Raw genomic sequence first — 18,328 nt, forward strand, 5'->3', positions numbered from 1 at the left:
CACCGCAGATTACCAACTTCAGCGTTAGGACATGTACAAAAGCTTGGGGGAAAATTCTGCTGGCCTTGCCTGTCCGTAATTCGCTTCTGGGAGGGCTAGAAGGCGTGCCAAAGATCCTCGAAGCATTCAGTACTGCTGTAAGCTAGATATTATTGGCGTAGAATCTTGTGGCTCATGGAAAAAGAAAGATGTAGGAAAGTGTACGCAACGATCTGGGTCAAATTTTTCTTTCCTCTTTCATGCAGGTACCCCTCAAGTATAAACCTTGCCTGTTTCTTCACAGCCCCAACGGCCCTGTTTTTCTTCGACCAATTCCACGTCGCACCACTACAAACAAGTTCACCGACTCAATTTAACACAAAACATGGAAAGAACATTGTCTTCAGGCCTAACAAGAAGTACTCTCCCTGCAACGCAGATGCTTGTGACGCCCTGTATTCACCTACTTAAGCTTATAAAATTGCCTCCGCAATGTGCCCCAGACGCACGTGTTTACTGCAAACAAGCAAACTACACCAGGGCAAATTGTTTCTACGAAAGAGAACTGTCATCGTTGCCTACTCTTTAGTTATCTTGTCCCACATCAAATGTTGCGCCACATATTTCCGCTCTGTCTCTGAGTTTCTAATTTTATACCCGTGATTTTATCACGTGGAGAATTCTAACCATGCTTCTTTTTTCTCGCCGCATCGGTGGTGTAGTGGTAGAGCTTTTGTCTTGTATCTGGGAGGTACTGGACTCGAATCCCGGTGCTGCCAGAAACGCAGCGGATTTTTTTCTAATGGGTGGGGATGTACCATGACTTGGCGTTCGCTTGTCTATATAAGGGTTCTCATCTCGAAAAGGGGCCATTGTGAGATTTGCGAGGCTTTCTGGGGACCCCTTGTCCCCACCGCAGCTTTAGTGAAATAGTCGAGCATGCACCGCATCCACGGCAGTCCGACGACTGCTGCCGCTCGGGTACCTACTAGTGAGATGGGTACATACACCCTCCAACCCTGGTGCTCGGCGAAAGTTCCAGACGTTTGGCATGACAATGACCTATTGGGAAGTTCGCAGAATGAGACTGCCGGACTCCTTCTAGAGCCCTGGTATTTTGTTTGTTTTGGTTTTTGCACAGCAAGCAAAGTGGTCTGAAGGAACCTCTCCCAAGCAGCGAACCGCTGGAAACCCGGACGCCTGGCCGGAGGGCTACTTGTACCCGTCTCTTAAACCCGTGGGCGTCTGGTGGTGGGAATCGAACCACGCCCATGCCGAAGTCCAGCTGGGCGCCCTACGCACTAGGAGACTGCCGCAGTAGTTGTTTCGCAGACATCGAGCGGTTCCGCATTCCGCCTTTCTAAGAAGCAAATGGCATTTGCGTAACAACGAATAAAGCTCACTCTCTAACATGTTCTTGGTCTCTGAGGAAAATGATAAACATTATGCTGAAAGTAGTCGGTCGTTCTTCGAGAACGCAAACTATGCTGCTTTTCATGCTTACCGTACTCGTACCATGTGTTTTAAAGCAATAAAGACAGAAATAAGACAAACATATAAAATTTATTTTTGGTTTCTGCATGCCTCGTATTTACGCAAGGGTACTTGACTAGTAAACGTGTTGGTAATTCAAGTACCAAAAAGCAAAATACATACATCTGGGAACATTTCTGCTAACTTGTTCAAGGTATTGCCAAAAGGGCGAGGAAAGTCAGGATTACTGTAGGCAAATCCACAGTAGCGTTTTCCGATAGCCGCATGTTGTTTCTGCGGGGAACCCTGGACAATTCGACCTCTTGGGTATGTGGCAAATTTTCGATGCAACAACGCAAAACAGCAACGCAACGTGAGTTGATTGCCTGCTCATGCAACAATGTTAATTTCAGTGCATCAGGCGCTGTGCACTTCCGAATAATGGAAATATTAACTGCTAGATTCAATAGACAAGTGTGTCTATTAAAAATAAATAAAGGGTGAGACCTCTAAAGTAAGCGCTCTTTACTAGAAAATAAATAGGGTGTTAAAATATATATACTTTCAGAAATTCAGTCGTATAGTCAATTTCTATCTCTCCTATGTCTGTCTGGGAATAGAAGAATGCCAGAATTTCGGAAAGCTCATTTCACATATAACATTCAGTAGAAATATATATTTGTCTCTGCAGTCAATGCAACACCATACATGAGGGATAAAATAACCACGACATGAATACGTACTCTAATAATGCCTTTAATATTTACAACCGGGAGGGAGTGGCTGTGCCTTAATCTGAACAGAACTGCACATTTAATAAACATTTGAAGAAATGCCAACCGAAGTGAACTCAATGGACAGGCTATAGACACCAAAATCAGCAGTTTGTTTGTTTGTTTGTCTGCCTCCAAGAATCGCTCATGCCAACTATGGAGGCTTGGGCAAGAATCGGGGGATTTAAATAAAATGATTATACGAGTTGAAAAAGAAGCACTATTGAGACATTTTGAGTAACCAAGAAGAATGAAGTGAGTAAAAATGACAAACATTTGGCAAGGAAATCGTTCTGATTCAATTATATACCTCACATCCGCTGCATCAACATACCTATGATGACGTCCCAGAGAAGAGGCTCCCGACGACAGAATATCGGGAATAGTTATCTTCAATACAGCCCCATAAAGGTTTTCTTCCGAAATGTGTTAAATAATGATCAAAAACGAGGCCACCATTGTGTAGCTGTTGAATGGCGCCTCTGCAGACAACGCGTGCTCCTGCCATTAAAGTGGTAGCGATGTGGATATGGCGAATATTGAAGAACCGCACGCAACTGTTGATCTCTCAGTTGCACAATGTTGCACTTGGAGAGTCAGGCGCATTGCTCGCTCATCACTTGCGAGCAGACAGGCGCTCTCTTGGCGTGCGTTCTCCCTGTTGCGCTCGCGATTTGAGATGTTGGAAGAGTGCCATTGAATTCCGTGGCCGTCAGGCGCTCGCATACGTATTAAAACACGAGCAATGTCTGTGCAGCACACAACGCTAATTAGAGGAAGGCCGAACACATCTTTCGTGTCCCAGCTTTCAGAGCGAAAGTGGGCACAGCGGCGCAGCAGGCAAGTGTGACGCAGACCAACGAACGCGCTCAAAGCATGTAAACTGCAGTTGAAGAAGCTGCACCAGCTGCATTTCAAGAGCACAGTCACTTACTCACCAAGATTTCCTTGGCAAATTCTTTCTCGGGTGTACTATAAGTACTATATGCCGAGATGGCGCAGAAGAACCAAAGGTAACGTTCAAAGGTAAATTGTAATTAAGGGCGATATTCTGGAGCGATCATTTCCGCTAGTACACCGTCTTCCAGATATTTCGTGTGTCTCTACATCAGACGCGTCGAAGTTGACGAACGAAATGATTTCTGACACAGCACGGCAGAAACGAGCAGGAACCGCATGCTGCATTTGTCCCGAAGGAGAACGCGACACACGGCGGTCACGGTGCAGATGCTGTGGCAAGCCATGCAGGAATGCAATGCCGCCAGAGCGAAATAGGCGACGCTTTATCACGGCCGCATTCCGGCCTGTCTGCCGTGAGTTTTCGAGCTCTAGCACCGTGCCCATCTAGCCCGGTCACGCCAAGCCTCAACTACTTATAATCCTTTACTACAGATGGCGGTTGTTGTCTGATCGGTCGACGGCTTCGACGCTTCCAGCGTTCCATGCAGCGACCGCTGAAGTCGGATACGCCATGGCGGAGACGCTAAGATCGTTTTAAAATTTTAGCCTGCGCTTTAAACGTGGCGCACTGCAGCGCGACGATCAGTTGTAGCCGTAGCGCTAGCGGACAAGTGCGCGGCGAGCGAGCGCTTTGTTTGGCGAAGCCGCAAAGCAACACGCTCGCTTCAGTGAGCTCGGAACAGCATGGTGCTGGTCAGACAAGCTAGGGTACGACGCACCCTTTCCCAGCTGGTCCGGCGTAAGATAGGACATGTTCTATTCCCGCGCCAGCCACACTACACTGCATAGCGTCCAATTTTTGGTCATTTAGCGTAACTGCAGCACGCGTAGGCCGCGTCCGCGTTAAGCAGGACTATGCCGCCCCTTCAGCTGGGCCATCCCAATGCACTCTCATCGAGTGGTGACAGAACACATTGAGGCACTGCTTTTGGACGTAGACAACCAGCTAGAGAAAACAGGCTGGACTCGGAGAATACTTCGCATTAAAAGAACATCGCGGGCGCGCAACGGCATTGTCCCAGCGCACGAAGCATCTAACAGAGTATACTCACTCTGTGGCTAGCAGATGTACGCGACCTGTTCGCTGACACAGCAGAACGAAATGCAAGTAAGGAAACCCATAGCCTCCTTTCGAGGAGGCCTTGGTAAAGCAGACAGCACGGGTGTTGGTTCTGCACATTCTTAACTGTACGTCACTTCTACTGGGCGATAATGGCGGCGTTTTGTTCAGTTTCGATTTGAAAAACATCGATTTTCGCTAGCTCTTTCTGACGCATTGACCTATATTTCAAGCGTAAACTCTGGCACAGGAGCTACTGCATGTCTAAATTACCTGAAACAGGGCCTGAAACTTCGTTGGTGCCACGGACCACCGACTTCAGAACATTGGTAGTCAGCGGTGAAATTGACATCATGGAACTTGGGACGTGCTGACTTCACAACATATCATAATTTGTGAACCTCATTTTTCAAGAAGAATTCGACTGTTGGGCTACGAATTATTAGTTTCTTCATCGTGGATTGAACGTAGTCAAGTTGTTGTGTATATCCGCAAGGGGCTCAGGTGTGTTCACCAAATAATGCCGCATCACAACGATAATCAACACGTGCGTCGCCATGTTAAAAAGAAGAAAGTTTCATTCACACTGATAGGTCCCACCTCGTTGACTTGATCGACATAGACTAAACGACATACTCACAAAAATCCCGGGACCTTGGATAACCATGGGTGACTATAACACCCATCATCCACTATGGGGAAGCATCAGGGTAAATCTACGAGACAAGAGTCTTGTTGATGTCGCTGCCAAGCATTGACTGAGAGGTAAACGATGGCAGCCCCATTTATCTCCGAGGAGTGGGTTACAGCAGCTACATCGACTTGACATTAGTGTCGCATAGTTTAAGTTCCAAAGTTCTATGGTTCACAGACAATGAAACTCATGGCAGCGACGATATTCCTGCGTACATGACTATTAGCCTTGACAGTTCTCTTTACCCTGTGCTCTCAAGACAGGTGGACTGGCAAGCTTACCGAATGTCCATCCACAGTGAAAGTGCAGACATGACCTTCCTGAGCCCCTCGAAGACATGATCATAAACGCTCTGCAGGCCTCTACGCGGACGTTTACAACATCTTCAAAGCGCACAGATTTCGACCAAGAATTGGAGAGGCTTCAGGTCATCCGCCGGTCGACCGAGACGACGTAGGCATGCACTAAGTCCATTTATGACCTGAGGGAAGGCCGATACATTCAGGAGAAAGTTCAGCATCAGATGAAGAAACGTCAAGAGCAATGATGGAAGAGGTTCTGCGAATCGCTGGACCCTCGCAAGCCGTTATCGCTCATGTGGAGAATTCTTCAGGGTCTTCGCTTCACCCCCACAACAATGTCGTCCCTTCTCAGCGATGGCGCTACGTCTAAGACGTCCAGAGCTTGAGGTCGCGGGAGAATTTTATGGGAAAGTTACCGGCGATTTCGTTCTGCTGGCTGACTTCTCGCTACATGACGTTCCCATCGCCAGAGATCAAAACACGGAGCCTTTTTCTATGGAAGAACTGTAAGCGGCCTTGGCAGCGTGCCGGCGATTGTCATCGTCGACCCGGTCCCTTTGAGGTAACCATGCTGCATCAAGACAGCTAGGTTGAACAGCACAACGTTGTCTTCCGGATAGATTCAATCAATCTTGACGTGGAGGCATAGTCTCCGATGGTTGGAAGTGTAGCCGACTGGTGCCTCTACTGAAGCCTGGGAATTCTCCGCTGCACCTTACATCGTACCAGCCGATTTCAATTGCGAGTTTCATCGGTAAGGTCATGGAGAAGATGCTGCTAACACGTATGGAATGGTACCTCGAGTACTATAACATTTATCGATGATGAAGACACAAGTGAAATAGACATATTAAAACGAAGAATATAGAATATTGCATATGGGTGCTATTGAGACGCGTTTTACGTTTACAGATTTCTTTGACTAGCCTGATGAACAAATGCCCCAATAATTTCACAGTAAGAAGTGTGAAAGCCCGGCCTTCACTGGTGAACAATATTGTTTAAGTCTCCGATTGTGCACTTCCACAGGTTTTCCGTCTTTCTTCAAAAGTACAGCCCATGTATAGTAGGGGCAAGGTTCAATTTTGCCTGACGTCTCCGATTGCAAAATAGAAACGTATAACTGAACAACTTACGCCGTTACTGGCCCAGCAGATGCCACTAGATGCAATAAGTGTCTTTAATTTATCGTTTAAAAATTCGTCCCTCTCTCGAAGGTGCGTCTAAATCTAATACAGCTGGATGTGTTTTGCGCACGTTAAAGACCATTTTGTTTTATTGCCAAGGTACACATTAGGTGGAATTGTCACCCATATATGTATTAGTAGCACGACATTTCTGTTACTTTCTTCATTGCTGAGCTCGTCTTATCACTCTGCCGACCAAAAATTAACGCCACGAAGAAAAATTAAAAACAAAATCTGTCGTTCAACCATGACTGTTCTCGACGTGTAGTTCAAACGGCGGAACCATCAACGGTAATTTGAAGAGGAGTTATGATGGAGGCGGGCACCTCGTACCGACAGTGTGGCCTTGACAAGGTCTATATGAGTACGGCGCACGAAAAGTGCTGGAGGCTTTCCACAGCAGATGCCGCCGGTCTCTGAAGGGGGGCAACAACAACGTCTGCAAGACTGCAGCTCAAGGCCGGAGTGCATGGATGCTACAGCCACCTCGGCATTTGAGAAGGACGAGGCGAAAAATTACTCTTTCAACTCTCCGCTGCATTATCAGCCTGTCGCGGAGTCACAATAAGCGGCGCCGTCTTGGTTGCGTTGCGTCACCAAACATTTGTTGAGCCACATTCTTGCGCGACGTTTCTTTCACGATTGAGGCGCCGTGGTGGCAGAGAGGTTGATTCGGGTCATCGCAAACTTAAGCGGTGCGGCAGAAGACAGTGACATGAGGCAGGAATGAAGTGACTTTTTCTTTCATTACACATGAGATTGTATTCTATTGCTGCCGTGTTTTCACCTTCTGTAGCTGGCGTTTAATTAACTTTTCCTGTACCACTCTCCACATAGAGGGCACGTGCCATGTGTGGAGGCCATAACAAGGTATACAGATTTAACGGAGGGATCAGGTGGATAATTTGGAAGCCTGTGCTTCCTGCTGCTTCATTTTCCCTCTATATGAACTAATGCGGTATGAATGACGAAAATTACGCAAAGAAAATACTGACCGATATGAAAAATAAAGGAATAGTTTAAGACGTAACATTGTATACTCTAGCGCCAGGTAGAAAAACAAAAGAAAATAAAGTTCTTACATGCGCACCCTGATTTAGCAGTGCTCATAAAGCACAGCATATGATGCCCTCCTAGTAACAAATGGACAAGGCCATGTTCCGAAAAATGGTTCCTAAGGGAACTATAATTCCCATTGCTCTAAACTTGACGCAAAGTTATCGTCTCTTCTGCGCGTCCAGTAGGCGAGCCCATGTTAGATATCCTGATGTGGTTCACCATAATATCTCAGCACCTTATACTATGTAGGAAGCGGTTGGTGAAGGCCATTCCTATTCTAAGCTCATAAAGCAATGTTTGCACGTCTCTCTATTAGTTAACAGAAACTCAGTATGTTAGTTCAGTGTCTGCTCTATACAGAGTAAACCTTTCTTATGGCCACAGCAAGAACGAGAACAATCAGCTGTGAAATGCTACAGGAACATTTCTGGCATTTTGCGGACTCCATAATGAAGCATTTTCCCGTTGGCAGGTGACATAACAAGTACCCGCAGGATGAACAACTTACCAGCATATATTACGGGCTAGGCGAGAGAAACATATAAACAAATTTCTGCTACTGCGGAAAGCAGTGATCTAACTTTTAGGGTTTGAATGTCCGTAATTGTACGCTGAGTGCACAATTTAAATCGCTTTGTTAAGTTTCCCAAGTACGGGAATAACATTGTTACGCTGTGGGGACAGTTAAAGAAAAGAAGCACTGCCAAAAGTGTGAGTTCGAATTGAAGTCTTCATTGGAAGAATTATGCTTGAAAGGAAAGCAACGCGCTAATCTTCTTCACAACGGTAATTCGACCACAGACAGTCTCCTGAAAAAATAAAGCAATTTATAAGTGTCAATACAGCGCAGAGTTAATAAAGTTTGAGATAAAAGGCAGACATAATGAGGGGTGAAGGCAGGGCAACCAGAACGGGAAACTTGGTGTGCTACCCTACAGAGGAAAACGGTAGTTCACAAGTTAAAAAGATAAAGTATAGACAGAGAGAGACAGGGAGCAAAGACGTACGATAACAACTGGTTATTAGCTATCACCGCAGACTGTCACAGCACGGTATCATTTGTAGCACAACGAACGCCAATGCAGGCTGCACACAGCCACTGAAATGGAGATAAGGTTAGCGAAATTTGAATGTCATGCGATAGTGAAATTTTATAACGCCATGCTTACGTTTAGTGCTGGAAGTGCAAAAGCAAAGGGTGCTATAAAGATAGAATTTGACACAAAGAAATTTAAAGAAACAAAACGAAGTCTACACAAAAGCCAAATCTCGAAATTATGAAATAACTAACCTAATTACCATGGAACTGTAAGTTACAGTCGCTTACCGCGCTGGTTTCAGCGCATTTGTAGTTCCTAGAATTTATATCAAGAGTCCTTCGCATGTGAATCAACAAATGTCCTCAAGCTGCCCTCATGTTGTTGTCGTGCCACTGTAATCATGCCGCCACCGCCATGACAGCCGAGAAGCCGTCATCATGCTAACGTTGCCATCGACATCATTGTAGTTGCCTCGGTGTTGTCGTGTTGTTAATAACATTGAAATGCTATGGACGCTAAATAATCTGCACATAAAGGTGTGTGTGTGTGTGTAGATGCGGAGAGAGGGTGCGGGTGTGTCCTGCCTTGAAAAATGACATTTCTTGGTCTTCTTTACACTGCCGACATTGTAGAGCTTCATACTCTTGATATGTCTACTGTTCTATATTGGCAGTCGTCGTCGTCACAATTATCATCTTATATTATTATAAGCCTAACGTACGTACAGTGCAGGACGAAAGCTTCTTCCAGCGATCTCCAATTAGCTCTGTCTTGCAAAGCTGGCCCCATCCTATAGATGAATGGAAAAACTTTATTGAGGCCCATCGAAACGTCCACTAGCACGTAGCGGGCCTCTCCCACGTCGAGACAGAAAGGCCTGGCCTCTTTGCCACGTCCCTGCCCGTTGGACTGCTAATAGTTGGGATTCGAAATCGGGACTGTGTAAGGCAGCCTCTCACTAGGCCGACATAACGTCTTCATCGCCCCGTAGCGCGGGACACCACCAGGGCATGTGTTCTCATTTTGCAAAGTCTGAGCAAAGAGAGGAAGTGTTTGATGTTTGAATTTTGGGATAGATCTAGTGTAAGAGTGCGGGGCTAAGGTATGACCGGACTTGCAATAGTCTGAGTTTCAATGCCTGAGGCCTATTCAATTTACTTCCGTCTCCCCAGATAAGGGTACATTGTGAGTTCGTTGTACGAGGCAGGGGATTCCTGTTGTCCGAAGCCTCAGTGCCGCGCCACTTGTTAGCTACGGACTCAATGACTCTTCGCGCAGCTCTGTGGACCGACTCGTTGAGGTTGGGCGGGCCACCCTTGATCTGTACCATATGATCCGGGAACCAGATGATCGTGTGTTGCTTGATTTCCTTGTCCCGTAGGATTCACAAGACCAGTTTCGAGACGGTGTCCTTGGCAAATGCTCGGACAGCCGATCTCGAGTCGCTGTATATCGTTCTCCTGTCGTGCAGCAGGGCGAACGCAATTGCCACCTGCTCGGCAACCTCGGCCGCCGTAGTCCGGATCATCGAGGAGTTGTGATTTTTCCCTTCGTTATCGATGCTGACTGTAGTGAATGCATTTCCGTCAGGGTACCGGGCTGCACCGAGCCTCTTTCAGGAGGGCTTTAGCCATAAGCCGCCGTCTGCCCACGTTGTACTTGGGGTGGACATTCCGAGGAATAGAGGCAACGGTAACACGATCTCTCTCTATTCTGGAGGTATGCTGCAGAAACGGGTCTTGGTCTCCATCGGGTGAACTCCAAGATCTCTCAGGATGTTTCTCGCAGCACTCGTGGTAGACAGCCTGATAAACTGCGCCCTCTCTTGTGACTCCGCTGTCTCTTCTAAGGTGTTGTGCATGCCAAGGCGGAACAGTCGCTCCGAGATCGTGTAATATGCAAAGCCCATGGGCTATCCCGACCGCCTTTCGGATCAACGCGTTCAACTTGTCCCGTTCCAACCTCTGCCAGTTGTGCATGGCCACGGTGTAGGTAAAATGATACATCACGAAAGCGCCAGCCAACCGGACGAGCTCGTCCTCGATCAGTCCGTGCGGCTCGTTGGTAACCCTTATCAGCCTGGTGGCACTGTCGGTTTTTTTGGTTAGTTTTTTCTTGGTTATGCAAGCCGTTCGATTCGATCGTCATACCCAGAAACCGGAGAAAGTCCACCCTGGGGATGAGACCTCACTTGTCTTCAGTGTGATGCCAATATCCTTTACAGGCTTCCAACCTTTCGGTTTGGGGACCCTGCGATTGTGCCTGTACAGTAGTAGCTCTGATTTCCACCACGAGCATCGCCAGGGAGATCTGTCTCAGGTAGTCTTCTGAGACCTCGATAGCTTCTTGAAGCGCAGCCTCTAAGCGTTTGTCGCTGCCACTGGTGCATCATATGGTGATGTCGTCTGCATATATCGTGTGGTTAATGCCGTCAACCTTGGAAAGTTTCCTCTATAGACTGGTCATGGCGAGGTTAAAGAGGGTCGGAGATATGACTGACCCATGTGGCGTCCCTTTAGAAGAAGCCTAATCGGGTCGGACGCGACGATAGCCTGGAGGATGGCTTCTCTGTCCGCCAGAAATGATCTCGTGAAGACGTGTAAGTGCTTGGCCAAATCAAGGCTCGAGGTCGTTTCCAAGACAATGGAATCGAGGATGTAGTCGAACGCCTTGTCAAAATCCAGCCCAACTATGGCCCTCATGTCTCTCGTGTTGCCATCGATGACCTGATCCTTGATCAGCCTCATAGCGTTTTGCGTCGAAAGGCCTGCTCTGAAGCCTATCATGCTGTGGGGGTAGACGTCACATACCCCTGACACAGTGCACATACCCCTGACGGCAACAGTGGCACCATTGGCTACGCGTACGGCTCGAGTGATGGCAGGCGTAAGAACATTTTTGAGTTTTTCAGGTGATGACATACGTTAGCGCTCATTTGGACACTGGGGCTCCAGTATCAATTAATGCCGTCAACGGAACGCCATCTACGTCTACTTCAATTAGGTTCGTGTTGGTGAGGAGCGTCAACGGTGGACAGGACGAACGGGATGCAGCGCTACCTGCAAGAGCTGCATGGCCTAGTTTTCCGTCCATCGGTTTGGCGAGGAAAAGCGGCGAGGTTGGAAGGACGGGGAGCGACGGCGGAGGAGCGGCTGCCAGGGGCATCCGAAGTAGGGTACAGACGGCGAGGTGAATAAGGCTAGCGTCAGCGTATGGGCGAAGAGCAGGGAATGAGCTCCAATACGCTGCATCCAGGTGGCGCGGCAGTGGCGGGCTACATGACCAACGCGGGGGCAACGGAAGCAGATCGGTTTGTTGTCTGGGGTTCGCACTTCCGCGGGATTGCGTGTCTGGGAGCAAAATAATGGTCATTACAAGTTGTGGACATGGAAATGGGTGCCGAATCAGGTCGGGAGACAGAGCAGGCAGTAGGGATGCCAAGGTTTGCATTTTCTTGCCGTACTACTACTTTAATAAAGGAAATAGTGGGGGCCGCTTGGTCGAAGGTGCCGTCAAGGGGTCGTGGATGAAGAGGCGCCGGACTCGCCGCTTCAATCTCACGGCGAACGATACGTGTGACGTTCTCTTGAAAAGGTCGTGTGGAGGTAAGAGCGGAACAAGAGGACGTGTCAGGGGTGTTTGGGAGCCGGGAAAACTATGGTACGGCGCGGCGGCTTTTTGCTACCTCGAAGTGGTGGCATTCATTGACGATGGCGTCGATGGTAGAGACGTCGAGCAAATTGAAGGCGTCGTCCGCGATGCCTTTTAGGATATGGCCCACCTTGTCAACCTCGGTCATGTGCTCGTCGACTTTCCTGCAAAGCGCGAGTACTTCCTGTATGTAGGAGCACTTCTGGTAAACACACAGAATAAAATACGTCAACAACAACATCAACAGAAGAAGGCCGAAATGCAAGCAGCTGGTAATTTTGTGCTTTGCGCTGGCGTTGCAGTTTATTCTCACAGATCCCATTGGAGTACAAGCCTCGACGCCTTTTTCCTTTCCCCGACGGCCCATTGATCCATCGAGCAGTTGCACACTGTCCAGCCACAGACGGAGCTACGACCGCATTTCGAACACCATTTCAGGCAGACAAAACAAGGACAATTTCCACGGCATCCTCCAAGCTTACATACGAGTAACCGAAAGTAGATGTACCGTGAAAAATATAATTTATTAGGCATTATGACAAAAATCAAATTCACTTGGCAAACGTGGATGCTTTGGCAGGCGCGCGGTCGGAATTTGTATATCGTCCGTGTGGCGGTTGAAGCTCCGGCCTCCGTGCGCTTGTCACTATTACTACTCAGACTACCTTGCTGGTACCGAAATTTGTGAGTTATAAAATTTTGTTTTGATCGGACCACCTCCACGTTCAGCGACAACGAGTGTAATGAAATATGCTTATCAACCGCAACTCGAGCCTTCTGCGTTTATATCACACTAGCCGACCTGCACGGAAAATCAAGCGCTCCATTCCAACGTGCTGATATCAACCGTGACTGCAGGCTTTTGCTATTCAGAAGGCGGTATGTTCCGAAGAAGTCTAGCGAAGCACGAAAAGTGGCCTAAATTTTTTGCCTCTAAAGGCGCATCTCATTTTTTTTCAGTTTTAAGATGGCCAGTTGCTCTCAAACAATTCAACTACTTAATTCCCATTTCTTAGTCACTGACGTCATCGCTCCCACTTCCCCGTTTCTGGCATTGATCACGGGGCACATCCGGCGCATTTGGTGCCACATTGAACCTCACGTCAATTTTGCAGCATTGTAAACCAGTTGGACCAGTTGGACAATCGTCCACTATCAGAATTCAAAGTTTCAGGTCAGTACTCCCTCAGAACATCCACGCTAAAGGCCTTACTCGCGTTATTAAGGTTACTGCGGTCTGCGCGGCTTCACGATATACTGTAAGAACGCCGCGCCCTACCGCTCTGTAGTGTTCGCGGTTTGGTCATGCTCCTCTCTATTTCTTTCTCTCTCCTCCTTCCGCTCTCTTTCTCTTTTTATCCCCCTTCACCCTTCCCCCCGTGCAGGGTAGCCAACTGGAAATGCCTCAGGTTAACCTCTCTGCCTTTCTATACATCATTTTCTCTCTCTCGCTCTCAACCCTTCTCAAGAACACCTACAACAAAGGCGACCTTTGTAGACTTCATCGGCCATCAGAAATGTTTGAAGGCTGTTACGCAGCAATCTTCAAAGCTGCGCTAACCACAGTTTGGATGTACTGGCAGTCGGGCATAACTCGTTAAAATAAAGCAGACGTTGCGCGTAGTCACGTTTCGCTTGCATCACTGTACTGGCTACGCAAGAAGTGCTTTGCTTGAGTTTTGAGACGCAGGAGGTATCCCTAGTTCAGGCGCCTATGTCTCGTCTTGGCGCCTGTGCTATATATATATACATATATATATATATATATATAGTGTCGCAGCCTGTAGGAGACGGGAAAGCCGGCGTAGAGGGCGTATGAAAGCAGTTTATCAGAGCAGTCAACGCGACGTTGTTGTCGTCTCCGTTTTTCCACTCGCGCGCTACTTCAGCGTCGTTCTCATCGCCTGGCACATACCCGCGGCGACCATATAGGATGTGGCAACATATATATAAACAAAAGTTAACACTCTTGGTCTTGGGAGAGCATAGCAGGGTGGAAGAATCTGTCTCATAGGCCAGCTCAGCAACCCAACGAGAATGACCTCCCAACACAAACACATGCAAATACACAGTATATACCGGGATTTCAGCAAATGACATGCTCTTTCGCCTCTGTCCCGGAGGTGCCATTTTATGTACGTATACTGCCGGCTTTCCGTCTAACGGAAGTATGTGTGGACGGAAGTCTATGTAAGTGCCCATTTTCCTTTCTCATCTGGACATAATCATTTGTTTACCAGGGTTTAACCGGAATAGTCAGCCTAGGGACAAAATTTTGTTACATTTAAGCCGACTATATGTGGAGTGACCACGTTCCTTTAGTGTTGCAAGTGCAGTCGGAGAATAACAAGGGTTTAGGCTAGCGACATTCTCGTATGATGCTGCCAAACGGCTCTTCCGCGAACGCGAGACCGATTCATATTTCATTCGTCCTTATTATCTGTGTCTATGGCAACTACAGTTTCAGAATTGGCCCAACTGATTGTCCCAATTGGGCGCTCTCCTCTCAAGGAGGACGGCGGCACGTGGATGTTGCCGTATACGGAAAGAGTCTCGAATTGGGGGGGGGGGGGGCTCTGTTCTTTGACTGAAATGCTGAAGCCGAGGTTCTTTGACTGCTCCATAGCGAATTGCAGCGATTGTTTTGCTTAGGCTGCGCACACACTTAGCCCGTTCTTAGCCAAAATTTCTAGCACACAAACATTAGGTTTCAGCAGGCTTGACTGAACACAATCAACATTTTGCGTAATCGGCGCCCTCAGTTTATATTTTCACGTTCTTTTGACCCTGCGTGTTCAGCGCTGCCATGCAAAGAAACTGTGCACCATTTCGTGCGTACCGTGCAGCCCGTTTCTTCACTTACTACCCCTGTTGCTCAAGGACATTCGTCGAAGTGGAGAAATAACGTCCCTTGGATAGAAAACTGGAGCTATCTTCAGAAAATGCTCTTCTTCTAGAATTGTTCAAAAGAGCAACATTTAAGCGAATCTTGATGCTGGAACCGCCATTAGCGAACGCGGCCAGCCAATGGCGAAGATAATTTACGAATGAAAAGCTTTGTGAATTCGGCCCTTGGTTCTGAGGGGTAAATGTCCTCTTCCGATCACGTGGTTTTTATACACAATAGTTGTAGTAAGTGCGTGGTTTCTGTAAGCGCAAAGCTCTGTAGTGCGCAGCGAGCACGTATATGTCATGAAAGTTTCGACTTGTGTACCAATGGCTCTGAAATACCGTCGGGTTTGTAGGTTGGACCTGACGGCTCTATTTGTTCAGGTAATATTAACTTTACTGTGCCGAGGGACACGAACCAGCGTAGATGCAGAACACTTGCGTCGAAACTAATGTGCCTTTCTAGAACGCCGATGTTCTGGGACTTGTGTGCGGCCGTTCTATGAATGAGTGAATTATTCATGGCCAAATTCCTTTGAGGATATCCTTTCCGAATGCTCAATCTCCGATGACCTGTCCGAGGTTACGAATGCCAAATTGGCGGATCTCAGCTTGCCTTCTTCCAGGTTTCTCTTTGATGCGTCGCTCCTATCAAACGCATGTGCATTCAAAGCAAGATCGCATCGTAAAAACAAAGAATAATAAAGCACTAGAGCAGACTGTAGATGCTAGTTTATTCTGTCTTAAAAGCGTTGAGTTTTGGGCGAGTTGTCTGTCTGTCTCCAGATTCTAATGCGGAGTAGAGTTAAGTGGAACGTCAGAATGTTGAGAAAGGTAGTGTATAAGTATGTGCACCGTGTGTGTTAGATAGCATATAAGTGTAGTGTTAGCTCTGGGGCACTTAGATGACAATCCCTTGACAGTGGAGAAGCTCTTGGCCCATTTCCTCGTGCATCTGCCATCTGCAAGGCCACAAAGGCACTGGTGTGTTTCGTGAAATGCACCAGTCTGCATGACCGCCTGTGGGTGACTCAGCGATGAACGCTTGCGTGTGTAACAGTGCAAACAATGAAGTTCTTTTTTCTTTCTCCTCTTTTAATTCCATTTCTCTCGTCTGCTGTCCAAGATAGTCGGCCGGGCTCAGCCTAGTTTACCTCCCTGTCTTTCTCTTATGACTTCTCTCCTCTCTTTGGCATTAAAGAGCGACATATTACCCAGTGACACTTACCCAGTGAACCAAGTTGGCACCAGAGAGGCTCCCCGAAGAGCTAGACAGTGCTGAACACCCAATGTGACCCTGATGGCGCCCAGAGGTTCATCGAGGCGCGGCGCGTACACAAGGACACAAGTTGCTCTGATGGTTGGTATCGAACCGGGTTCCCTCAGAACAGCAGCCTACTGCTCTATTTGTTAAACTACGGACCGACAGTAACGAAAGCTGACGGGAAAATTATTGGAGAACCAGAGTGAATGTAAAGAGGCAGAACGACAGACAGCTAGATAGATGGTTACCAGGAAATGCTCGAAGGACGCCAATACTAGCACGCTGCGGATAGATATCCACAGCATGCTGAGACAGGTTCAACAATTTTTTCTTTTAACGCCCCTTTAATTATTATTGTGCTGCATTGCCAGCCATTCCCAAGAGGAGGGACCCTACAACAAAAGCTGCGCATCGTTGATATTATTGTGCTTCGGAAAGGCTCACCCAAAAAGATATTTCTAAACGGCGCAATCCATAACCTGCAGCTGGACTGTCAGTGGGAGAGAACAAGTGAAGGAGAACCTACGGAAGTCTACAAGCATAGCCACCATTTCTCTTGCATCATTGCATTCGCTTAGGGAGAAACGCCCCGCTTGAACTACTCAGGAAGTAGAAAGCAGACGTACCAAGTAGGCCTCTTCGCGTGGTTTGTCTCGTCTGGGCGGGCCTGCTGTATGCGTGGTGATCACTTTACAGCTTTCCAGAGTTTTAAAGGTCGCCGTTTGCAGATAACCTAATTCTAGTCCTTGAGCTGGATTATTCAGACAGCCGGACATTACTTGCACGAGAACTTCAAAAAAAAAAATTGAAATACTAATATAAATGGGCTAATAACCTTTTTAGTTATTTACTTCACGGCAGATACTGCAATTTACGAACAGTAGCCGATGAGTCTGCAAGGCGTATCGACTTGGAACGAATTTCAAGGATGACACCAGCTTGGAGGTATGCGCCATCAAACTCGCCGTAAAAATGCACTGTTGCTCCTCTTACATTTTAAATAAAACGCTAATTTCCTGGATTTAAGCCGAAAATGACCGGAACGTCCGCGTATTTCGTCCCACAATTTGGGAAACAATATCTAAAAACCGTTGTCATCCTGAAGATTCATTTCAAGTGGATGAGTCTTGCAAACTCACGAGCTGCAATTCGTAAATTGTAATATGGGCTGCAAGGTAATTAATTTGGTGGTTAGTAAATGAATACCTTTTAATTAGCTGAGTATATGTTTCGATTTCTCGCCCTTGCATTGTCCACCGCTGAATATTCCAGCTTAAAGCCAAGAATTATGGCACCTGCCAAAGACAATTTCTAAAATTACAGAAAGACTCCAAATTGATTACTTCGCATATAGAAGTGAGGGAAACACTCGTGGACATCGGAGCTGGTAGCTGGGTGGAAGAATCGGTCTTATAGGTCAATGCAGCAACCCAATGACAATGACCTCCTTATACAACTACACGAAAGATACTCGTATACCCACAATGTCGGGCAATTCATGCCCTTAATATTTTCAGTGTTGGAGGTACTATTTTATGAATGTATACCTGCCGTGTAGTGCCATATATTCCGTGAACGGAGGTGTGTGTCAGTTTGCCTTTGTTCCGAGTGTGTTGGCGCTTTCATTTTCCTGTCGAGGTATGAGTGACACAATGAAATGTGATTGCCAATTTTAGCCAGAATGTTGCGCCTAGCGATAAAGTTTGGTTATATACAATGTGTCCACATCTAGCGTTAGCCAACCTGCTAAAAAACTGGAAAGAAACAGATGCAAGGTGCGATTATAGCACCTAGCTATGGTGCTCACTCGTAAGTGCTCTTCCGCTTCCGCCACAAGAATAAATTCTTGCGTACCAGTTAGCTGAGTAAGAGAAACTAATAACTTTTTTTTTACTTTTGAATGCTTTGCGAGACATCCAATGCTATGGTTGTTATTGTGTTTTAAAGGAACTCATTGATTCGCTATGTCGTGCGTAATTACTTCCTCCCCACTCTTT

The 18,328-nt window shown here is 47.1% G+C and overlaps 1 protein-coding gene across 1 annotated transcript in view; it reads left to right on the forward strand.

The window, feature by feature from the left end:
• Positions 1-18,328, forward strand: part of LOC126545059 (uncharacterized) — an 89,345-nt gene that overhangs the window by 23,491 nt on the left and 47,526 nt on the right. The window contains exons 13-14 of the mRNA XM_072286841.1: positions 246-350; positions 1,121-1,230. Coding sequence (XP_072142942.1) covers positions 246-350; positions 1,121-1,230 — 215 coding nt within the window. The remainder of the gene's footprint in view (positions 1-245; positions 351-1,120; positions 1,231-18,328) is intronic.

Source organism: Dermacentor andersoni, chromosome 3, assembly GCF_023375885.2.
Source record: "Dermacentor andersoni chromosome 3, qqDerAnde1_hic_scaffold, whole genome shotgun sequence".
Classification (NCBI taxonomy): Eukaryota; Metazoa; Arthropoda; class Arachnida; order Ixodida; family Ixodidae; genus Dermacentor; species Dermacentor andersoni.